This window comes from Grammomys surdaster, unplaced genomic scaffold (genome assembly GCF_004785775.1).
Source record: "Grammomys surdaster isolate TR1022 unplaced genomic scaffold, NIH_TR_1.0 126546, whole genome shotgun sequence".
NCBI classification, from domain to species: Eukaryota; Metazoa; Chordata; class Mammalia; order Rodentia; family Muridae; genus Grammomys; species Grammomys surdaster.
Window position 1 is genome coordinate 16,473,856 of NW_021621338.1, and position 25,996 is coordinate 16,499,851.

Below are 25,996 nucleotides of genomic sequence, written 5' to 3' on the forward strand. Positions count from 1 at the left end.
AGAGATAGAGATAGAGATAGAGATAGAGATAGAGATAGAGATAGAGAGATAGAGATAGAGAGAGAGAGAGAGAGAGAGAGAGAGAGAGAGATGGTGTGTGTGTGTGTGTGTGTGTGTGTGTGTGTGTGTATAAATAAATCACTAAAAGCAACAAACATCTCTAGGATGTGAGCTCATACTTTCAAATCTTCTAGACAGATGCCAAAGATCAAGTCACAAGGTTTATTTAAAAAATGTTTTGTAAGAAATCTCCCTGTTTCTGTCCTCAAATTCCACTGGCCACCACAGAATCCCTATTAGGCTGTCTTTGATAATGTTACATGTTGTTTCCATTAGAAGTTCAAATTTCCTTCAGTTCTGGCTGTTGAATCTTGTTTACTTCAAAAGCAATGTACTGTGTAACTGGCATCTATACCCACATTTTTGATTGGAAGAAAAGAGTGTCATACAAACCACTTCACTCTTAGTAGGATATTACCACAGAAAAATCAGTGCTATGAGATTTAGTGCACAATTAGCAGAGAAGCTTACAGATACTTACGTTACTTTGAACATTGCTTATTACAAACTGAGTGATTTAATAATGAGTAGAACATATGCTTATATGGCACTTGATTCTTGTAGGAATTTTCATAATAACTGAAGAGTTCCAAGCCCTAGAGCTAGTGAGACAAGTAATGCAAGCTAGAGATATGGCCAGGTGAATATCTACCTCAGGTGAGGAAAAAGGTGTTAGTTGACAACTACCAATTAATGTTCTGAATTTCCAAGACAGACCAGAAAACCAAACTCCATTGTAAAACTTCCCTCATTTTAAAAATGATGGAAGAGCTGGAGAGATGGTTCAGTTAGCAAAGTACTTACTGCGCTGGACCACGGACCTGGGTTTTGTCCTCCAGAACCTGCATCTAAAAGCAAGGTGCAGGAATGAACAGCTTTACTCCCCAGCACTGGGGAATCAGAGACAGAGGAGCCTTGCTGGCCAGCTGGCAAGCTTCTGGCTCAGTGCGAGATCCTTTCTAAACAATTGAGGTGGAGAGCAATTGAGAAAGATACCTAATATTGATTTCTGAAAACCATGATCGTTCATGTGGGTGCACACAGGCATACACACACACACACACACACACACACACACACACATGCACAGGCATACACAGTGATGATAACTTCTTCTGGTAGTTTAAAAATCTGTGGCCAGTCAGAACCAGCGGGACTTAACCTGTGAGCCATTTCGCTATCTCTTAAGAATGTGATCCGGCTCTGCGATCCCCGAGTGATAACCCGACCATCTTCCACTTGAGAATCCTGCTCTGCACAGCAGGGCTTCTGTGGTCACAGCCATCATCATGCTTGTTGCCACTTAAGCAGACAGTTTCCTCCTGGTAGAGATTTGATTTGGTGGTGTCAGCATATGAGGTTCCCGTCACTTCACAACGTGTCTTCTTTCAGGCCTGATGGAATCGGAACTGTGACTGTTGAAGAAAAAGAACGCTTTGAAGAAATCAAAGAGAGACTTCGAGTTCTGCTGGAAAATCAAATTACACATTTCAGGTAAGAATCTATTTCAGGTTCGGGGACCTATTGAGGTTAAGAATGAAGCTTCACTAAAAGGCTTTGGTTCCCAAAAACTGTAAATCTACCAAAGACACATAATATCATTAAAGCACAATAGCTAAAGGAAGAAAAGCCAACCAATTAGATACAGCTCTCGTTAGCTACCTGACTTTGCATTCTTTGTTTGTCTGGTACTTGTTTTAAGGCGAAATCTAATACAGCCCAGGCTGATCTCAAATTCTCTATCTAGTCAAAGGTTATCTTGAAGTCATAATACTGCAGACCCCACCACTTGAATGCTGGGATTATAGGAGTGCACCAAGACATACCAGCTTTCAGGCTGTGCTGGAAATTGAACCCAGGACTTCGGAAATGCTAAGAAAGGCATTCTATCAACTGAAGTATAGTCCCTGCCCCAGACTGCAAATTCATAAGTGCATTTTAGTTGCTTAAAGAACAAAGCTTTTCTCATGTGGTCTGACTGATAATTAATGTCATATAAAAAGTTGAAGATTCCTCAAGGTTCCTACATAACACAGTTTTTTAAATCCTACAATTTGAGTCATAGTGAATGGAGGCAAAAATTAATGGCATTCATAAGAAATTACCCTTTCACCACTTCTACTAGCTGTGCATAGAATGATGGACATTTAGGTCAGCCCGGTTGGGGCTTGGGATGGAAACAGGACATTTAGCAGAAGGTCGCACACTTGACCTTCACACTATGCAATCCACTTCTCCCGTATAGCATATGGCATGTTTTTAATACTATAATGTCCAAGATAGCAATTGTGCTTCTAACGGTTCCTGTATGCCAGTTACAGGGTTGCAGGCTCGAAAGGTACTGCCTTTTGTTTTGAATCTATAAACAACTGTGTAAAATGGGTATAATCTCCGGTTAAACTGAGCAAAAATGAGGCTGGAAGAGACTTCAGAACATGCCCCTGGTTGCCCACTGCAGACTGAGTTGAAGCAGCCCATCTTGTTCTCTGTACTTTGAGAAGTGTATTTGAAGGGCTCTTGGCCATCAGGGCCATTAATGGCACCTGTAGCAGTAAGCAACATGTTTCTGTCTGTGCCACTGGGATCCTCCTTTTTATGGAATAAAATTTTGATGATGGTCCCTTAACTGACCATACATTATAGCAGAACATATCACCAATAGAGGAAAAGATCCAGTAACAGTAAAAGAAAATCCTAAGCAAATTAGGCAGAGTCAGGAACTTATCCCAAATGCAAGCCTGCTTCTTGCTTCAAACCTTCAGGGATCTAAAGAAGTGTGTTTGCATTCCAGCTGGTTTAACTCCTGGTTTTCCATGCTGTCCCATACTCTTAACACATGAGGTCATGTTTTTGTTAACTAGTGTTTTCCCTCACAATGGAAATCCAAGCTGAGCTCTGTGTCACCACTCTCAATATTCTGTTCTGCTGCAGACATTTACAGAGTCCCTCTACAGTCATTATTCACACATATCCATATATACATTATATATACACATATATGGTGTGAACTAGGATTAGCATAACACAGTGTGACAAAATAAAAAGCATTTTCCGTTCCTCAGTACAAGTTGCCATAGGAATCAAACTGTAGCGTACTTCCTGTGAAAATGTAATGGTGTGGGCAACCTGAAGCCTTGCGTCTTTTTTAGGTACTGCTTTCCGTTTGGTCGACCTGAAGGTGCTTTGAAAGCTACTCTCTCACTCTTGGAACGGGTAAGAATGAACCTGAGACTAACAAAGGGATATGCAAATAGTTGCAAGCAAACAGTACAGTTGGGTGACCTAGTTTGTAATTCTCAAAGGGTCTGTTTACCTTTCATGAAATACCAGAATAAAAGTGAGGAAACTGCCAATATCAGAAGTTTTATTTTCAGATTCCCAACTAGTTACACTGAAGAGTCCCTCTGAGCCCTTCTCTGATGCCTGCACAAGCTTTGCCACCGCAGCTGTTCTGTGGTTTTCTTTCTACCCACGGTTATCACATTAGTCAGCATTAAGGATTTTTACACCTGAGCTCTTTGAAAAGCCGAAATGAGTAACACATTGATTTAGAGCTTAATAATCCCCTTTCCTTTTGCCTGAAGGTTTTGATGAAAGATATTGTCACTCCGGTACCACAGGAAGAGGTCAAAACCGTCATCCGTAAATGCCTAGAGCAGGCTGCTCTAGTCAACTATTCACGCCTATCTGAATATGCCAAAATCGAAGGTAAGGTTTCTGTCTGGCACTAGTTTTGAATTTGAATTTTGGTATGCCTCCCTGGGAAAATCTATCTCTTTTCTTAATGGACACCAGAAAACAGCGGTTTGTCTGACTTCGATAGACTAAATATACTTGAACTGTGGAAATGCCTTGGCTGTGGCCAAATAAATAGAAGAAAGCTCAGGAGACAGCTTTTAGAGGGAACCAACATTAAATGTGGGATGTCATGTAATTACCAGGGTCCTTCTGAGGTTTGTGTTGCTCTTGAATATTTTCTCTGAGGATGTTTACCTATGAAAGGCCTGGGTTGCATTGTTACCTTCTTTAAATAGAGAAAAAGGAAGCTGTCTGCTATCTGTTGCCAATAGTATTAGAAGTAAAACAGGAGTTGAAGAATGCAATATTCAGGTTCTACTTAACTTTTCTGATGCCTTGGAAGTCTTTTGTCTTTAGGGGACATTTCAAATTTGGTGACAGGGTTGTGTGGAGCCAGCTTCAGGGGCTTCAGGTTGACTCTGGACTTCTTTCTTGTTAGCAGGGATGTAGCGGGTGTATTGCTACTGCCATCTCAAATGTCAGGGATGCAGGCATTGATGACTATATAATTAGAAGGCACTTTGAGTAAATTCAAGAAGCTATGCTTCTTTGGGACCTATCTACTCTCTAAGACATTAATCAATTTTCATTGTTACCCCTGTTGGCTGCTATAGCGTGATTTGAAAACCACACCCAACCTGACCAGAGGTGTAAGTGTATACATGTGGAAGTTCTGTGTGCAAGACTTGATGTGTCCACACTCTGGAATCTCATGTTCTCTCACACACGAAACACAAGACACCCAAATAAAGCAAGAAAAGACATACTGTCCACCATGGGCCATCAATCAGGGGAGCAGCTGACTAGCACACACACCTTCACATATACTGCCAATGTCCTGTTTCCTTAGGAAATTAGCTGACAATCTTGTTAAATTCCCAATGTTCTGTACATTACATGTCTTCCTCTCCCTCTCGATTTTGTCTGTGTGACAATGCAAATTGTGTACCAGTGGTAATGAGTTCATTGTTATGCATCCAGGGAGAAACACTTAAGAATTGGGCACTAGAAGGGTGTTTATCAACTCTGGACTTGGTAATGAGTAACAAAAAGAGAGGAAGGAGAAGATCGATGGTTAAAGGGCTTTATTAGCAAATAATTGTTCCAGCATCTCCAGCCCAGGACATAATGTTTGGTTGGATTGGGTAAAGTCAACCACGTAACTACTAATCCAAAAGCCAGAGATGGGATGGGATCAAGAAATGAAATGGTCAGTTTCCACAACTGCTGCCTCATGGGTCTTGGTCCAGCTATTACTAGTCTTTTGGTGAGATCTGCTCTCTTATTTCAGATAAATAAATTTAAAACAAAAAACTTTGCATTCTGTAAGTAAAAATGCATTCATTTCGAAAGTAGATCAGCTGGTCTGTAGTCTCCTTCTGTGCCTCAATTCTTCTTGGTTGTGTTAATTATCTTTTGCACTGTGACTTTTAGGTCTGGGGATTCTTTGAAGAAACCAATCTTTTTATTCCAACTCTCTTTTCAGAGAAGTACCTCATTCCACACTACTTGCTCTCTTCTGCTTTTCTCCTTCCTTGTCCGTGATTGGCTCAGCCACTTTTTGACACAACCTCTGCAAAAGTGGCTGAGACGCCAATTTCAAAGCATGCTGGGATTGTTAATTCAGACAACCCCACATTCTCTGGCTGCATGTGTCAGGTTTTCTTCCATGAACATAGTCCATTGTAGGCTGAGATATTGCAGCTTCAAAGATATTACTACCAGACAGCTTTCTTTGAACAAGGCTCAGGTCCTACCCTCAGAAAAGAAATCCTCTTTTTTTGTTGTTGTTGTTGTTGTTTTGTTTTGTTTTGTTTTTTTACACTTGAGCCTCTCTGAACATTATCAACTTATCCATCTGAGAATTTTGGAAAGAAAGAAGTTGTAGTAATATTGCTGGGAGACTATGTTTATGAAGAAATACCTCAAGAGCCTTAGATACTAAAGTCTGAAATCCTTAGTATCTTGGAGCCTTAAATCAATGAAATTCTGTTTCCCTCTACCCATAATGTTTTTGGTCATTGTATTCTTGCCAACGACTCTAAAGAGACGTGTAAAATCATGGTCACAATCTCTCTCGTGGCTCACGGCATGCTGAATGGTTAATCCAGTAGTTCCCAAATTTCAAAACTCCTTTTTCTTTTATCCTGTGTTTATCCCAAAATACTCTGTGGCTATTTTCCCTTGAGCTAATGTAACATTTTCCTCTAACCTATGACCTTGAACCTCTTTACCTCTGACCTAAGCCTCTTGCATGCCCAAATCCTCTTTTGTAGGGAAAAAGAGAGAGATGTATGAGCATCCTGTCTTCTGCTTGGCCTCCCAAGTGATGGATTTAACCATTCGTGAGTACCCACCCCCTCCTCACCATGCTGGCTTCACTCTCTCTGTTCCATTATTTCAAGAAATCCAGATCCAAACCAACTCACTCTCCTTGCTTCAAGTTTTTTAGCATTGGCTTGTCTGTTGGTTCTGTCTGTGAAACCCAGTGTGAGAAGTCCAGTCACTTTGTATCAGCCTAAAACAGGTTAGACAATTAAGCCATTTGTTTGTGATAAACTCAGATTTGTCTGTAAGTTTTTTCACTTACCCTGTCTGTGACCTGAATGCATTTTTACTTTGCTTGTGTGTAACCTTAATTTGTAAAGTATTTGTCACTGGTACACAATCAAAAGGTGTCAGCTAAGCTGGGGAGCAATGTACGAGGTGTCAGAAAAAGGACATTTGAGGCAAAGTTATGCCTCCTCTATCCATGTTTAACATGTCAAACTATAATGCGTATGGGATCATGCAAGGTGGTCCATACTCTGAAAGTTAGATCTTCTATGCTTCCTATCTATTCTCTCTCAAGCTGGGAAGTTCTCCTCCTTCTCTCTGGAGAATCATATTTGCCCTTGTCCTCAAAGCTCTGGCTAGAACACATGACTTAATTGTCATTTGAAGAGTTCATGTATGTTTCATAGCTTGATTTCACATTAAACTTAATTTACTAATTTTCTATTTGTGCAGCCTTTTCCACATCTGTGAAGGAGCCCTTTTTTTGCTGGCCCCCAAACTTTGGGGCGGTGGGAAGCCAAGGGCAAGCTCTTCTGTCCGATATCATGTATCACGCATAAGTGGGGGGCATTTTGGTCCACTTGCTCATTAATCTTGCATATGTGTTCTTGTTTCTCCTTCTCTTCTCTCCTCATTGTGCTCTCTCTTTCAAATAGAGAATCAAAAGGATGCAGGTGAACCGATTGTATATGCCTTATCAATTACCAGGACTGTGGAGTTATATTCAGTTGTTTTTTTTGTTTTTGTTTTTTTTCTGTTTTTGTTAAGTAGCTCCTTAAAGTATGCGCTCGCAGAGAGCGGTGCGGAGTCGCAGTAATACTTAAGGAGTTAATTTGTGCTGTCTACATGCATCTCATGCCCACTCACTGTTGGCCTTCAGAGAGTGGCACTTCCGTAAAGGCATAAGTTTGAAGGAACAGCATTCTGGTTTGCTGCAGAACGTCCTTCACCCTTGGTTTCAGGGCCTCGTAATTTGGCCTCCTGCATGTATGGTGTTTTGTTTTGTATTTTTAAAGATACTGAACCAAATGAATCTTCCCTTTCACTTTTCTTTCTTTTTTTCCTGTTTTCTGCCCTGTGAAGAAGTTTGTGTTCTTTGGTGAGTGTTTATAGTCAAGATGAAGCACTGGTGTCCATGTTGTGCGTGTGTGTGCTGTGTGATAGACAGAGGGACTAAGCAGGAGCTGTTGTGAGAAAGTTCTCTGGCTTTGGAAATTTTCTTCTTGTTTCATCTCAGGTCTTCTGAGCCTATTTAGATGAGAGCTCTGAAATGAAATATTAATGAATGTATAATACCAATCAGCATCCTTAAGAGTTAAAAGATTCCATAAATATTTCTCATTTAGACCCACATAACGGTTAAACATATTTCAGAACAATTCAGAGAGCATTTCTAATGTTTGCTAAACACCAGGTTAGCAATAAATATTCCAAGACTCAAAATTGTGCTCAAGACATATATACTCCAAATAAGGAAGGTACTCAGTCATCCATCCATTCATTCATTCACTCAAGCATCCATCCTTCCATCCATTCATCCACCAGGCAAGTACTTGGCAAATGGCTATCTTGCAGCCAGTACAGTGTGAAGAGCTAGGAACTATCCAAATGAGGGAAAACAACTATTAGATTCATGAAACATGAATACATATGTGTAAATTTCAAATTCAATACATTACAATCCCCACTGGTTATGTGTCAGAGGAATATGACATTGTTAGAAAACCATAGACACATTCAAGATATTGAGTTTCAATTGCACATTGGAAGAGATACATTGGAATCAGTTCATAGAAGCTAGAGATTTTGGGACATAGCTGACACAGAGCAAAATGTAACAAACTATAGAGCTGACAAAAATAATGTTCTTATATAAAATGCTCATGCCATGAATTTCATAAACTAGGCATGGTTTTGCATGCATTTAACATATTTAATCTTCAGAAGCCTATGTAGCTCCTCCCATTTTACAGATGAACAAGCAAAGGTTAGAGAAACACAAATGATGAACAAACACAGATCTAGAAGCCCACACAGAGACCACATGCCTACCTATTCCAATTCAACATGGCTGTAAAACAGTGTCAGATGATGTGGCAAGGCAGTCAGTACAAGAGCTCTGTGGCCTGAACATGCCTTAAAGACAGGGATCTAGCTAAAAATGGTGGCACACTCCTGTGTCCTAGCATTCAGAAGGTGGAGGCAGCAGCCCGGCTGAGACAATAGTGACTTTAAGGCAAGACACAGCTTTGTAGTAAGGCCCTGACTTTTAAAAATGAAGATGTTATGACTGTGTGTCCTGAAAGTTCCTTCCCCAAGAATCTCTGTGACTTTTGTATTAATATAGATTTTTCAAAGAATAATTCCAACACATCTTACCTCTACAGGTGATGACCATTGAAGGTTCCTTTAGCAAAGCTAAAGATTCTCTTCAGAAAAACCATATTAACAGAGTTGTAAAGAAAGTCTGGAGTCAAGGAATAGAGTAAAACTGAACTTAAAATGTAATATCAAAGGAAAGATGAATGTGAACCTTGGGATACTTGAGCCATCTTCTAAGCACAACAGGTCTCATTGTCTTCTTCCTTGGCCTTTAAATGTTCTTATTTCTGGTATCATTTCCCTACCTTTCCAATTTTCCTAGGGAATAGACTAGACTAGACTAGACTAGACTAGACTAGACTAGACTAGACTAGACTAAAATAGAAGATAGACAGATAGACAGATAGACAGAGAGACAGACAGACAAATAGATATAGATGAAAGACAGATGGCAGGTGGTGGCAAGGAGCTGTCAGGATTATGAGTGCAAATGGAATGGGGTAAATAAGATGCTAGGACTAGAATACAGAGATCTCCTGGTATGTTTATTCAAAGCATTCTTTGAGACTCTATAAGACTCTGACCATAGCTTCCTGGCTGACTTTATGCTTTCTATCTTGTGACAATATTAGAAATTAAATGTTCAGCTCAGTTACAATATCACAAGAAAAATAGAAATTCAAAAGATTTCAAAAGTCTATCAAAAAAAAAAACCTGTGATCCTACCAAAGAATTCTATTATTTTAAACACTTCCATTAAACTTTCAAGCAAGCACTGGGGAAGCAATACTATCGTTAACTATTTTTGCCTTCACTCTTGGAATACTTGCATAATTTTCAGAGCATCATAGTGACTCCACTGGACTTTTTCCTTTAAATGTGCCAAGCATTTGCAAAATTTGTACAGCTAATCCTTTAGATGGGGATAGATACAGTATCAGGTAAGTGGAAAGAAAGAAAAGGAAAAAGATAGACAGGAAGAAAGGTAGACAGATAGATATAAACAAGAAGGAAGGAGAGAAAAGAATGGAGGGAGGGAGGAAGGAAGGGACACAAATAGCTAGATAAGTACATGTCTGACTAATGGGTGGATAGATAAACAGAGGGAAAAGGCAACATCTTGGCCTGGACACTGCTGAGAACTATATATGAATGATCCAACTGGATCTTCACCTTAGATACACAAACATGCCTTCACTATTGCTCCCTTTACAGCTTAGCTTCGGAAGCTGTGTGTTCATGAGGATGAGTAGCTTACTCAAGCAGTCTTGACTTCATGTCTAACTAAGTACAAGTGCTATGTTTTCTGTCTCATTTTACCATGCAGACCACAGAAATAGTGGGCACTTGGACAGTATCTAGTCAGTGTGTAGAGGGTAAAGGTGCCTCTATCTTTTTAATATAGGAATAACACAAAATAACAGGCCAGTCTCATACAAGATCATATATTTGCCAAATCCTTACATTGTTAATTCTTCCTGCAATGTTTGTAGATATTTTTCCTCTTCCATTGACAGAAGCCTTCTAGAGCAGGTCAAATCCAAGGAACATACCTGGGAAAATAATACAGTATTTGATGTACACATGTAAGAGTCTAAATTCAGATCCCCCAGCACCCATGTCAAAAGCTACACATGGTAACACATAATTCCAGCAGTAGAGAAGGTGGAAACATTAAGATCATCGTCTTGCTGGCCAGCCGACTTAGCCTCCTCAACGAGGTGCAAGCCAGTAATAGACCCCATCTCAAAAACGAAGGTGGAAAAGAACAAGAAATGACATCTAAGGTTGAGTTCAAGAGTTCAAGTCTCTCTCTCTCTCTCTCTCTCTCTCTCTCTCTCTCTCTCTCTCCTGCCTCTCTCTCTCCCCCCGTCTCTCTCATACATATATACATACATACATACATACATACATACATACATACATACATACATACACACACACACACACACACATATGCACACACATACACAGGCACATGCATATGCACACACACACACAGGCACATGCATATGCACACACACACACAGGCACATGCATACACACGCACACGCACACGCACACATACTTAAGGACTTCTAGAGTCTGGGATTCATGCCTCTGCAATATCCAGTTTAGTTTACCACTGATCTGGGGATTATTGAAAGAGTAAAAAACAACCAAGATTACACTCTCACCAAACCACTGTGCAAAACCAGTGGCCCTCCAGTCTGCTCACAAGGAACCAGTGAGGGTGAATACTATTGCTCAAGGATCCGTACTGTTGTAGAGTGATGAATATCTCTTGCTTCATGCCTTACACATTAGGAGTTAAATGTCTCTCTTTCCATCTCTTTTGTTTCGATGATGCCTAAATAAATCAGTTTCTAAGTCCCAACTATTGTGTGAGTAGCACTTCATTTATGCTATACAAACAGTAAGGAAGACAAGGAAAAACACATTTTTTTCCCAGATTATTATCAAGAGGAATTTTGAAGAAAGGATGTACTAAAGTATGCTGTAAAGGAATGGTCATAAAGCTCTCTTTTCTACCAGAAAAGAATCACCATTATTGGTAATAACTGTTCTTCACTAAAGGTTTAAAACATGCTTAGTGGCTGTATGCAGATCTTGTTTAACTCTCACAAGAATTCCAGGGAATAACTGCTTTATTGCCATACTTTGTTGCCTCTAAAATTAGGCCATTGATCAAAGGTATACCATTAGTTTACTAAGAAGAATATAATAATGTTGTCAGCCAATTGATAACATGCCATCAAATGTAGTGTGCATCCAGATTTCTGAAACATTCAATGGGTTTTATGCACTGAGATAAGAAGTTGATCTGTTCGTGGAAATACTTTTGTTTGTGAGCTTTAGCCTTTGATGTCTGCACAATGTCTCAAGCCCTGTTCATAGAAATCTTGAAGCACAAATTTGCTGGGCAACATGCTCAGAACCAAACAACTGGGCAGGTACAGCTGTGGTCCAGACTTAAGCAGGAGCCTTTCTAGTCCCAGAGCTCATGGTTTCCGTTTCTGCACCATGAAGTGCTTGTGACTTGTTAGCAATAAAATTGAAAGGTCACAAAGCAGCCTCTCAAAGAAGAAATAAAACCATAGGAAATTATTAGGTAAGCCTGAACCTTATTTGACAAACCAGGAATCAAGTCCTGGAGAAAAGCACTAGGATTTCAAATAAATGAAGTAGTCATTCTCGTGTCTGATGTCCCAGGCACTCACTTTTCTTTCACTTTAGAAAAAGGTGCTATCCACAGTCTATTGATGGGCCTCCACTTCCAACCTTGCTGATGCTATCCAGCGTCCAAGTATTTGAGTCACAGGATTGCAGATCTCAGGCAACACTGTCTAGAACCAATCTGAACTCTCATTCAAGATAGACATTCAATCCCATGTTAATATTATGTCTCTTTAACCACTAAGCTGTCACTTTCATTTTCTAGTGGGAATGCTAATCATGGTTCCTCTCCCAAAAGATAACTTTTAAAAAAGTACAGCAAATTCGAGAAAGCTGGTGAGATAGCTCAACAAGTAAAGGGCTTGACTTACATGCATGAGGACGTCAGTTCAATCCTCAGAGCTTCCATTTAAAAGAAAGGGCATAGTGATACATACTTATAATCCCAGGATTAGAAAGGCAAGGACAAATCGATCCCTAGGGCTTGTCTAAATAGCCAACGTAACCTACTAGACAAGAATCAAGCCAACAAGAGAACCTATCTCAAGGAAAATAAAAGATAAATGGCACTTCTAAGGAATGACACCAAAGTTGACTTCTGGCCTCCACGTGATTGTGCACATATGCATGCACGCGTGCTAACACACACACACACGCACTAGCTCCACACAGTTTCCTAATCAAGATTTTAGCACTGGTTTATAGTAACCACTCATTGTTATATAGAGAAATATATATAACAATATATATAATAATATATATATATTACCTTATTTGTTATTATTTAAAAGACTATGCATCTAAATCTCAGTCTTTCTTCTGCTTTCAGCAATGGAATATAAGACAGTGATGCATAAAACTATCAAAATGAATCCCTGGGAATCTTGTTGAATAGTGCTTGTAATTGAAGAAGTGTAGGCAGAGCCTAGGAATCTATATTTCTAGTGAGTGCCCTAGGAAAGCTACAGTTACTTATCCAGGAATTATTCTTCACAAGGGTATATGGAAGAAATTATATTTTAATCAAAATTCTAAGTAAGACATTGCAATCTAGTCTAGAGTCAACCAAACTCACAATTATCATTTCTGTGGGATATCCATGAAGTTCCATGAGCTATGTCAGGTACCAGGGAACTATGCAGTAAGCAATAGTAAAAACAGTCTCCATTCTAAAGGAAGCTAGAATTAAATAAAGAACATGTGAGTAGATCAAGCGAGTGCAGTCTGATGACTACAGTAAAGAGGAGATTCAAGATGCTATAAGATTATAGTTCTACAGGAGTTTGCCCCTGGCCAGAGTCTCCGATGCACCACAGAGTCAGAGTAAACACCAGAGAAGGACATCATGGAGTATAGAGATGAGACCCCATAAACTGCCTTAGGGGGTATCTGACTTTGTTGCAGTGTTTCATTTATTAATGGTCTCCAAGATGCTGTCCAAGAAAGTTGGAACTATGTACAAAGATTCTAAAAGGGCCTTAACAGGTCCTTAATAGTAGCACTAAGTCCATGATGGACGCCCTATAGCAAAACACTATTTTTAGAAATTGAAATAATAAGTAAGAAAAAGAAACTTTTCCTAATGTAGCTGGGAAAACTTTGAAAGAAATAACCATAGAGATGAAGATATTGAGTTATATTCCTTACCTCTAGCTATGAATATGAAGCTTTAACATAAATTGTGGTGGTATGAGTCTGAAAAGAGACAGGGCCACAGATAGTACCACAAGGCTTTTATCCTAGCTACCAACACCAGAAGAAACAGCTTTTCCCTCTAAGGAACTGTATGAAATTTTAAAGAAGGTTTTTGTTGGCTCATCATAGATCATATAGAAATAGAGACAAAGATGTCTCCAAAGGAAAAGAATAGAGAAAACGATTCATGATCCACATGTCAATCGTTGTTACCAAACTAGTTGTGAGATGGAATTGTCTGAAGAGAGTCAATGGAGAGTCAAAGGTTCCACTTTATATAATGGTCACTGTCACTAAAAAAGTAGCATGTTTTAACCCTGCAGTCTTTAGTTCATGTATCCATCATTATAAGGAGGCAGAGTACCTTGCAAAACACTGTATGTCTAACTAATAAACTCTGTTTCTGCTCAGAAACAATCCCCTTCTCCAAAATCTTAACAACTATCTACAGGCTAGGTATTTTCAGTAAAGTGTTCTACAAGTTCTGGCATCTTCCTCAACACATCAATGACTGGAACTTGATAATAAGTGGGGTTTCCCTCAGTCATATCTATCCCTCGTGTGATATTTCAGGGGCTGGAAGTTCGCTTGCTGGAACCAGAGTTGATCAGGTTATTTAAGGGCTAATTGGAGTGTCTCTCACTCCTGGATGCTTCTCTTCCTTGGCTTAGCTATGCCTGCAGAGGAATTCTCTTTTTTGTTTTTCTGCAGTCACATTTAACTCTCTTTCTGGAAGCCAAGCAGAATTAATTGTGTAAACATGAGCAATGGTAATTGGGTAAATGAAGTTGGAAACCAAGGTATGATGTTTTTGTTTTGCTCTGCGAGGAGAAAAAAAAAATAGGAAGCTTGTTTTTCTATGGTGGCAAACCTTACAGTAAGAATTCTGGGCAGAGAGTTGGCAGGCGGGAATTTACGAATTTTTCCCCAGTACTCATTGAGTTGAAACATGTGTCTGATGCCTCACAGGTTACAGATCAACCACAGACTTCTCTGTGTAGTGCTGAGCACTAGATCAAATATTCTGATACATACAATCAGTTCCTAGGTGTAAATGAGCATAGAGTTCCCATGAGAATTACACACTAAGGAAGCAAACATTCACAAGAGCCATGAAGATGTGTGATAGAGATGTCCCCAACTTTAAATGCTGTTAGCAACACGCCTTTTTTTAAAAAATAAAATAATGAAAGGACAAGCCTTTCTTTAAATAACTTTATTTTTAAATGATTTTCTACTAATTCTGTGGTCATACAATTTTTCCCAAAGAATTCAAATTAAGATAAACGGATAAAGACTATTTCCAGTTGTGTGCTGAAAACAACTGAGGTAGTGTAGCAAGGTCAGTCTTAAAGACCCCATATGTCTTGCTTTTAGTAGATAACTTTGCCAGAACGTGGTATTTATTCATGACATTGCTTCCTTTCTCTATTAATGTCACTATAATTGGATTTTTTCTATACCTCAGTAAAATTCATTTTCCCAGTTGAAAATCCAAGCAAACCCAGAAGCAGGCATGACAAAGGAATGAGTCCCTCGCCACTCACATCACTCTCTCAACAAGAACTATTAGAAAGGAACAGGCCCTAGGTTAACAAGACACTCATTAAAGAGAAAGAACTGTAGAAGCTGCTGGTACTCTGTGTGGAAGAAGAGACTATTGTCGCAGGACGTTTGCAGCGCTGATATTGTAAACCACATGACAGATGGGTCAAGTGCTGATTATGGTATTCTAACATTTGGAATAGCGAGTAACATATTCGATAAGTTGGCAAGTTTTTATATATGATTCAACCCACAATATAAAAGCCATGAGAATTCCAAATTGAAAATAATTAAATGAGCTGGAAACAATCAGATACCACACATTTTCCCCCCCAAATGACAGATTTTGACATGTTGAAATTCCACAAAGGGAGCATGAATATTCCCTAGCTCACTTGAACTAATGACGGCCTTTTATCTGTTTTAGCAAAGCAATTAACTTCAGCCCTCTCACAATCCAGAAGTAACAGTGACCATTTGTAGGCACTTTGACTTAAGGGAGACTTATCCCATGCCTTGTTTGATTTGTTCCAATTCTGTCAGGTACAGGAAAAATTCTTGACTCTGTCTCATTCATATGATAAGAAACCAAATCACAGAGGGAAGAAAATTAGATAAAAAGTGAGTAGTCTATGAAGGATAAGACTCCACATCACCAACCATTCATACACCATACTTTGTCTCTGATCATGTGGAGGGGAGAGTCAGTTAATGACCTGTGCGTGTTCTTCGTGATACAAGAGTATATCTTCTTCCAGTTGCTGATGCAGCAGCTGCCATTCATGTTTGTCTCTCTTGATGGAGCATCGGTTTTTGCATTTGCCACTGAGTGTCTGGGTAGGGTGTGGTGAGATGCTATTTTGAGTCCTTGTCAAATCCCATCACACCTCCAGGACACCGAGGTAATACCACGGGAACAGCATCTCCAGTTACCGTTTGTCATGTTTGCTTGTCGGGGTGTTCTTTTCAGAGTTCCTTGTCACTTGTCACTCTTTGTGAAAGTCACTTTGTCTCTTTACTTTTTTTTTCTGCCTCTCTCCTATCTGAACAGCTCCCCAGCCAGCTCCTGAGCCTCCTTCTTTACTCACACAATTGCAGACCAGCATGTTATCTCAGAGGCTCACAGGCATGCCTAGGCCAATATCAAGTACCATAAACATTCTATCTTCTGTCCCTTGGCTTTCTAGCTTTCTAGCTTAGTTGGCTTTTGTGTTCACTCTTGAAATTCTGTTTCAGTTTGGAATACTAAGCTGAGGCTCAGGCTCTCAAGTGTGATGTCGCAGGTTTTGAGATACTCAGAAGAAAGCATTTATTTCCAAATGTCCACATATTTTTTTTTGTCTAGCAATGTCTGACATATGCAACATTTTCAAACCTCAATGTCAGCACAAAATAACATTGTTGTTGCATAACATTTTGCATGACGGTTTTTCCTATGTTATGAGCTTCAGTTCTGTTGAATGAAATGTCTCCTAACTATACTGTGTTTTCTGTTCTTTATTCCATCAGTGCTCCAGCTACTGCAAAATTGGGTCAGGGGTAGGAATATCTCAGTACGTTTTATGATGGCAGAAGTGACCAATGAGCCAGACTCATTTCTAAACCAAACCTCTTCTTGCCCTTTGGGTTGCTGAAGGCATTTACACAGTATTTTCTTTAAAGACAACATCCTACAGAATTCATGGCTAGTATAGTTTTTGCTATTGAGTTAGCAAATCAGCTATTCGAACAAATAGGAAAAAAGTAGCTGTGTCTCACTAAAGTGGCTTAAGCTACAGATAACGAAGTCACAACTAATTAGCAGTAAGTATAAGTTGAGCTACGTGGGTTAATTGGCAGTCAAGTATTCTAGATTAAAGGCTCATAACCCTCGTACTTCAGTGGTTGCATATTCAAGTTAAATTGCACAAGGTTTTAGTAAACATACTGTCTGTATATATAATACATACCAGGCATACACATAGTTGTGTACATATGCATATACTCATCAGTGACTGCATGCACATGTACACATTATGTGTATCTATTGCTGTTTATTGTAGTCAATCTAAAAGTCTTGCATTTAAAAAAAATCACAAATCTTCAGGCAGTCCTTACTTAAGCATCTTGGATTTCTACAAACATAAAAAAGGCATTTGTACTTCTTAGGTAAATGTGAATAAAAAATACTGGTGGGAATGATTTTATTTCTATCTTTGATGTCATGTACAGCCAGAATTCCTCTTGATTTGGTGAGTGTTTCATCCAAAAGGACAATGCTCTCTATTTTGAAAGTGAGAGATTTCAAAGATGTGGTCCAAGTGGGATTTCCTGCAGATCTGTATAATGTGCAGGCTTGTCTGACTATAAAAAGTGTGTGTACGTGTGTGATGTATGTATGTGGATGTATGTGTTGAATGGGTACTAAGCATAGGATGAGGAATCTGCAGATTGATGTGTAAATGTGAATATCCATGAATGAAAAGCCACCACTGTGCGTATTTACTATCAACATGCAAATGTCTCACTCTATGCATAGTGCCCAGACATATATACGCAGTATGTTCATAGAAATGCCGGAAAGTCTACTAATGAATTCTGATAGTCTACTTAAAAAATTACAAACAGGTCGGGGTCCCCAAAATACAGAAGTCAATCTTGCCTCAATGTTTTTCTCTAGACCAGGCCATCAGCTGAAACTACCCAACCTCTCACATCTGTTGACTAGATGTTGGCTGTCCTTTACCTACCATGAAAACTCCCCAAAACTCCCACCTCAAGCTCCAACTAGTTCCACCCACCTTTCCATTTGGCTATGATAGAGATAAAGATGACGTCATTGACCACATACAGAAAGCTCATCTCCACAACCACAATTGTCTAATTGAACTGAAACTTTAAAACCAATCATCTTACTTGGTCCCATTTGTCAGTCTTATCTCCCAGGGGATAAAACATTCCCTTTTGTATAGTGTTTTACAGAGTTTGTTTTCTATTCTTAAATTCTAAATACTAATGATGTATATCATCTAAGAAATGCCTATCTTTTTGAAGTGGCTATTTTCTATCCTTATATTTAAATACAACTACTCTAGAAATAAGATTTTATGGAGTATTAAGAAATTCTATTTAGTGCTGGGGATATAGTTCAATAGTAAGAAAATTACCTAACATGTGTAAAGCCCTTAGTTCAACCCCCAGCACCATAATAAGGAAATAAAAGCAATGAAAAGAAATTATATTTAGCAAGGAACATTCTGACACCTAAACTTAGCTGATTTGGCCAAGAAACAACACTGTCCACATGCATGAGCTGAGGGTGCAGTGGAGACAAGAGCTCTGTTCCTGTTAAAGTATAGGTTATAGCAATCCCTGTAATAATCTATCCCTAGCACCCTCTTAGTAATTCTGCCCTGAACTTCTACATAAGCACCCAAGAATGTTTAGTTTTCTTCTCATCTTTTCCCTGGGTGACTTGTAACAAAAAGACCTTGAATGATCATCTCCAAAGTGAATATCACAGTACCCAGTCAACAGGTAGGCCTGAAGTAAAAACAATGTTGTCCTATTGAACAGTTAGTGGCTCACATAGAAAACAAACATAGCGCCAATCAATATGAAGCCTGGGGTCTCTCGCCCCATGCCAGGTAGGCAGAGCACAGTGTAGAGAGTGACTTGAGGTAATCCATGTATGCTGTCTTTAAAGAATGTGTGTACAAAACGCCACTAAATTAGCATTGACTCTTTTAGACCTCACATTAGCTCCATTTGCAACTCGGGAGCTGGAGCACTGTTTTCGTAAGTGTATCATAATGACAATGACAACAAGGTGGCTTTATGGTTTGCTCACTTAACATCTGCATGAAACTTTTTTTTTTAATTTTGATAACCATTCAGAATTTCTCACCCACTAGTTCTATTGGCCACAAAACTAGCCTGCTGCTTTCGTTGAATCTTACCACAAATTCTTATACTCCAGAAAATGTAGGCCGCTTAATCACTCCCGCCAAAAAGCTTGAAGACACAATCCGTCTTGCTGAACTAGTCATTGAAGTACTGCAACAAAACGAGGAGCATCATGCCGAGGTGAGCAGGCACAGGGGAGACGTCACAGTGTCCCTTAGCTGAGGTGCCAACGCAGTCTGCAACTGCCTGGTTGTGAACGAGATGTCTTAACTTGCATTTTCTTTTAATTGGGCTGAAGGGAATGAAGGTAGAAGTTTTGGAAGGAGGAGGCGTCTTTAGAAGGTTGTCTAAGGGACCAAGAGGTGGTTGTATGTTGTGCATTTCAGCCTGTTTTCAGATGTTTCTCTGAACGCGGGACTGAGGTGAGTGTATCGCAGGGCTCCATGGCATCCGGCACACAGCACAGATCCGTTATCCAGACACACAGAATACTTTACAGTCTTTTGTGGTTGTTTTGTTGCCAACACTGTTGTTCTGATTGATTCTTTGGTCTGTGGACCCTAGATCATCTCTCTCTTTTTTTTAAATTTGAGTTTTTCTCTGTATCTTATTCTGATTATACAGTCCTTTTCCTTTTTAACTTTAGATTGCCCAGGTGGCTGAATGCACTGACAGTGACAATAATAACTGTTTGACTTGTCATTTCCACGACACAAACCCAGATAAACATAGCTTCCTTAATTGTATTTTGACAAACCATTATTAAAATGATTTTGAAGGAGTTATAAATGGAAGGACTTCAAAACCAACTAGATGCCAAACCTATAAGGACGTAAATGCCCCAGAGCTTCCATGGAAGATCTAGAGAATTAAACTCCAAAACTGCTCCAAACTTGAACTTTAAAATCATTTCTCTCAACATAACTTGGTTTTTTAAATTATGCTAATTCTCCCTCTTCCTTTACATTCATATTTACAGAAAGGGGAGGAAAGGGATATCTGTAAAATGATTTCTTTGACACCTAAAACGACCCTACCCATAACTAAGAAAATATTGACAGACTGTTAAATGATATACACTGTAAACCCAGCCATCCCAACTAATGCTGACTGCATATTGAAATTTCCTCCCTGTTTCTCAACTGTTCTGGTCAACCTTGGCTGATCGTGGCAGGGGAAAGAGGTATGTGACTCAACCGAATGAAGCAGCCACCTGCTCTCATACTCTGTGCATGCCCTGGTAGTACCATGTCTTCTAATGGGATTTTCCTGGTGCTCCTGCTTTCTAACACTGACCCCAAGAATGTAACAGCAACTTCCAGTGGACTGCTTGTGACATGGGTGACCCTCTACAGCAGGGTAAATGTGGGGTGATTCTCTGGTACGTGCATGAAGCAATTGATAGACTTATGAGGACCGCGGTTACATCCTGACACACACCTCCCACCTGCCTTGATTCTGTCCCTGGCCTGTCATAGTTTCCTATGTCCATCTGTATTTACCTTTATTACAGAAGAGGAGTTCCAAGCTTAGTAACCAGTAGCCCCTTGGAGTGATACTAACCTTTTTCTACAGCTGTCTGTATGTGAGTCATATATACAGTATTTATATATAGAGAGAGTATCGAAGAATCCTGAATTCATTGCAGACCCTTTGTGAATGAGGGGAAGACCCATGAGTGGGTGTCACTAACCCAGACAACACTTAGCAATGGACACACACCCTGGAGGGAAAAGGGGTGCCAAATAGTACTCCCAATCACACAAACTTAAGAGTAACTTTCAGACAGCTGCAAGGAAGTTGGGTTGCATTTTTTTCTTCCATTTTTTACTTTGTAAGGTATTCTTTTTAGATTGAGAGGTTGGAGGTTCCGATGATGACAAGTTTCTTCTTTCTGGGTGTCTTCAAAACCATCTCCTGGGACTTGGGGGATTCTGGCCTGCCTTTCTTGGCAGAGGTAAAGGCTTAACCAAGTGCACGTATTTGTGAAGCCCTGGATATGAAGAGGATGCTTCCCTCTAGTTGCAGCTGTGCACTCAAGTGAATAACGGAAGACATAAATGGCAGACATATTCAATTGGTAATCAAGCTACTCACTACAGCCACTACCAGATCACAGAGAATGTGTATGTTCCTTGGCCACACCAAAGAGGCACCACCACAGCAGAGACATTCCAGCACTGAAAAACAAAAGTATTTTTTGAAACCCAACTTCCAAAGAAGGCATTTGTTTTTACCTTTCCCAAAAGTTTTGGGTTTTTTGGCAAATGTCAACCACTATCATATTAACCACTTATAAGAAATGTTTCCTTCTTGAAGATTTAGAAGTCATGCAGGGTAAACAATCTTGGTGACTTCAATCTTGTTCTCAATACTGGTTTCTGAAATTAGTAATAAAAATCTTCAGCATATTTTAGAGTCCCAAAGGCCAAAAATTATTTTAGGTAAATGTACAGCATTACCCGTCATGAGATCTCACAACTTAATCAGACCTATGCATTGGGCCTGTCCTGTCTACTGATCTCTGAGTCAAGGAATTCAGTGTTCCTTGAAAGACAGTGAGAAATAAAATGTCCTGGGCCATGAATGGATAGGGTACATAGCAGACAGAGCTTAGAATCTAAACCAGAGACGTTTGGGATTGAATTCTAGCCCCAACACGCTCATCATGTGACTGTGATCTTCCTTAACCCAACCGGATAGTCACTGTTAAGATGGAGATGACATTAAGCAAAGGGTCAGATGACACTGTGCCCAGCACATGATAGGCACTTTACAAAGTTTAGCTATTGTTATAAGAAGAAAATAATTCCCAAGAAATCAAAATATCTGATGATTTTAAAAAAGGACGATTTCTAGGTGAAAGGTACGTAATGACTGAAAATGGATGGACTGAGTTGGAAGCAGAGTGGATCCTCTCCCTGGAGGAGCGGGCTCATCCTGAAAGGTACCCCACCTGTCCTCAGTTGCTGCATACAGATGATAATACCTAAAGCATCACACAGAAATTTGAATTCTCATGTTTGGTGCCAGCCCTCTAACTGGAATCTCTAGGGAGTTATAGAACATTGGTCTCTTTTAAGAGATGCCCAAGTGATAATTCCTGTGTGTAGCCAAGTCAGTGACTAGGGTGTAATGAAAAGGGGTGACGTGACATAACACATTGTACACTTTTTCATCCTTAAAGGACAAGGATTTGTTTGCCCAGAGCTCACTCTCTGGATGCTCCCTAAGCTTTGACAACTAAAAAAGGCACTAAATTCTAAATATGGATCTTAACTGTTGTGGCCATACTATTTATTGATACCTCACAAATAAAAGTAACAATAGACCTGTCCCCCCCCCAAACTTATCCTTTTAAAAGCTGTTTTAAGTTCCAATATAGTAAATGTCCCAAGAGGGAAACGCCTCTCCTCAGCCAACAGTACATCTCTCCTTTACCATTCACACATGCTGTGTGTGGAAGCTGGTGTCATGTTTTCCTCTCATATGCAGCAAAATTTTCTTCTCAGAACCTGACCTACTCACAGGCAAACAAATTTTATCTTCATGTATTCCCCTTCCCAATCTCTCTCTATGTATACGTATGTATATGTATATATGTATTGTGGTGCACAGAGGGGTACATATATACATGTTAGTTTGTGTGCAAAATATATAATGTGTTCAGTGTAGTGAATTGTACCCCCTAAAGCACACAGCTTTTGTCTTTGAATAATAATAAAAAAAGCATCAGGTAAGTATTTATATTCTACTGTGTAACTCCATATTTTCTATGGAAAAGGTTTACTGAACCTTTAGGTGCCTATGAACATATATTCCATCATGTGCAAAAGTAGTTCTTACCTATCAGAGCCAACCTAAAACAAAGAATAGCTTTTGCTTAGCACAGTTGTACAGATTGTCTATCTGATCAGAATTATCCTTTAACTGTTTAGTTATTCCTAATCTATCTAGACTCTTTACCTGCTTCTTAGAGAGTGCTAAAAAGAAAGACCTTGGTTTTTATTTCTTCATTCACTGCACCAAGCTTCCCTAGAGATAATACTCCTCTTTGTAGGGCTCCCAATCTGTCCAACCTGTATAACTACTATTGCAAAGACTAAATGTTGGTCAGTAACACATTACTTAGGACCTGGTTCTCTATAGTGGAGCAACACTTCGTTCCCCATGGTCTCTTGCTTTCAAGTTCTTTAAATTAAAAATCTAAGGCCCATATCTGAAGTTGGGTTAAGAATTTTATTTTAAGTTCATACATTTTGACTGGGTTTTGGTTTGATTTGGCTTTCTGTTTTTATTCCTTGTCATCCTAGAACAAAGTTGTATATGGGAACATAATACAGTCTTCCCCGACATACATTTTTGGCCATGCCCTGAAGATATAGCATTGATCAACCAACTGAAGAATAAGTGCCAGCCAATTTGCTGTGCCTTTCGGAACTTTACCAATAGCTTGGATGAGGGGAGAAGAGTCGAGTCTCCCTGTATAGGCTCAGGGCTGTGGACAGGATTCTCTGCCTAAAAGGCAGCAGGTTGCAAAACCTCTTTCTCAGGGGGCGGAAGGATTCCTTCCTCTGCTGGCCTCAGTCAATGGAGCAAGGCCCATGTCCCAGGGCTCTCATCTCCAGGTGGTGAAGCTACAATAAAACCTCATTAATTCAGGACAAATACTTAGAATCTGTGATGACTTGGTTGCATCTTTGGCTATTTTCATTTTCCCGAAGTAAAATATTTCACATAACACCAACACTGTGGTAATTGAGAAGTCTTTTCTTGTAACTTGGCGGCATGCATTTCTTAGACCTACAAAGTTAAACCTCCCATCTTTTTAACTGACACACCAGTTTATCAGCAAATACTTAGAAGTTGGGAAAATTTTTAAGCATTCTGAGACATTCGTGTACTAAACATTGTAGACTCTGTGAGTGCCATCTACTTTAGTACCGAATTATAGGCTGCTTTTAAAAGCAATATAGTGTCTCTAGAAAGTCCAACAATTTAAGCTTTTTGGCTAACAGAACAGCTTTTCCCCACTCCCGTTGCTCTGAATCAGTGAGGTTTTACTGTATATTATGATGGAAACAGCAGGTGTCTAGTTCCAGCCAAGCCATCCTTAAAGAATGGTACATGACTTGATTTTTTCCATTTAATTTGCAAACCAGCCACATGTTGATAAAGGAGAAGTAAGTAATATGAAATCTCATGAAAGAAGAGAGGTGGACCCTCTGTTCTACCTCCTAGTGGCTGTTAGAATACCCCCTCCAATAAGGAATAGATTCTCACAGAAGAGCTTGGCCATTGAACAAACCCTTCCATGTATAGAACTATTTCCATAATCATCCTTCATATTTCCAAACACTTTCTCATCCTTTTTGGTGAATGCTCTGGAAAGTGTTTCCGGTGTGAATACTTTACAGCATTGAGTGGGGAGGTGGGGGGACAAGAAAAGGCTGGCAATGTTTGTTTTTCTGCTCTCTTTGAAATCAGCAACACAGGGCCTGTTGATACCACCACTCATTCTGCATGCCCTCCCCTGCCAGAAATGATTAGCCTACATGCATGCATGCCTTTGAACTGCATTCACATCTGGCCCAGGCTGATGTGAATGTCACCCCAGAGACCCTGCACAATGATTTCCAAGGGCTCATGTGCATGAAAATGAGTTACTTCACTGATATTTTTTGGTTTTCAATGTACATATGTCTAAGCCCCACAGAAGTAAGTTCTAACATTATTCCATGTTCCCTAGGCTAAGCCTGATATTTCCTCTAGACCAGAAGCAAAAGGCAAAGGCTCCCCAGTGAGATAGAGTTTTTAATCAACACTTCCGTAGTAATTCTAATAATGGCTTGCTTTAACTTAGTTTGATAGAGGGTAATGTTTCCAGGGTGTAGGAAAATGGGAATTCCTGGGGTTTGAAGAGACTATAGACGACTAATCCCCAGATATGGAAATGTACAGTAAATACAAATTTTCAAGTTAGACCAGCAGAAAACCCATAAACACAGTGAAGAAACTCCCAAATTCTACACCTTAGAGCAAGAACCAGCCAGCAGCGATGACACAGAGCATGACCCAAGCCTACTGAGTTATTGTAAATTGAGCAGAAGTTCAATGTCTGACACTCCTACAGCAGTGATCTCTGACCTCTGGGTCAAGAGCAAGGCTTTCTATACAGAGTAGAGCCTTGGACACTGAGAGGCCCACTCATATCCAAACTGCTGTTCTCTTTACAATAAAGTGACCACGCCCCGCTGGATGTACAGCCAATCTTGAGTAGTGAGGGTTGGAGCATGCACCCTTCATCCCGAGGAGATACTCATCCCCTCTCTGTCTGTTGTTTTTCTGCCACATTTCAAAGGCCTTTGCGTGGTGGTCAGACTTAATGGTGGAGCACGCGGAGACGTTTCTGTCACTCTTTGCAGTGGACATGGATGCAGCATTAGAGGTGCAACCCCCAGACACGTGGGACAGTTTCCCACTCTTCCAGCTGCTGAATGACTTTCTCCGTACAGACTGTATGTATCACCCTGGACTATTGGCCTTTCTTGAATAGTATGCAGATAAACTTGTGGCTAAGATATCTTTATTCCATATAGACTGTGGTTTACACAAAGGTCCTCTTTGTTTTGCTGTTATAAACATGCATACACACATACACACCACACACACAAACACACATACATAAGTACATACATACATGCATACAAACACATTCCACAGACACATACACATACTCCATAAACAGACACACACAAACTACATACACACACATACTCCACACACACACATCCATACATACATACATACACACTCCATACACACAAACCCCAAACATACACACAAGCTACACTCCGCACACACCCTCTGTACACATACCACATACATATCCATATATACACACTAGAGAGAGAGAGAGAGAGAGAGAGAGAGAGAGAGAGAGAGAGAGAGAGAGAGA

At 39.8% G+C, this 25,996-nt stretch overlaps 1 protein-coding gene across 11 annotated transcripts in view; it reads left to right on the forward strand.

Moving 5' to 3' along the window:
* Positions 1-25,996, forward strand: part of Cadps (calcium dependent secretion activator) — a 434,854-nt gene that overhangs the window by 314,760 nt on the left and 94,098 nt on the right. For 3 of the 11 annotated variants that reach the window (XM_028760524.1, XM_028760520.1, XM_028760523.1), the window contains 5 exons: positions 1,453-1,554; positions 3,210-3,273; positions 3,645-3,768; positions 19,112-19,218; positions 25,400-25,556. In XM_028760524.1, coding sequence (XP_028616357.1) covers positions 1,453-1,554; positions 3,210-3,273; positions 3,645-3,768; positions 19,112-19,218; positions 25,400-25,556 — 554 coding nt within the window. Of the gene's footprint in view, positions 1-1,452; positions 1,555-3,209; positions 3,274-3,644; positions 3,769-6,134; positions 6,204-7,070; positions 7,089-19,111; positions 19,219-20,212; positions 20,222-24,200; positions 24,222-25,399; positions 25,557-25,996 lie in introns of all 11 variants that reach the window. The other 8 variants (XM_028760516.1, XM_028760515.1, XM_028760517.1 and 5 more) reach the window with 5 other exon arrangements.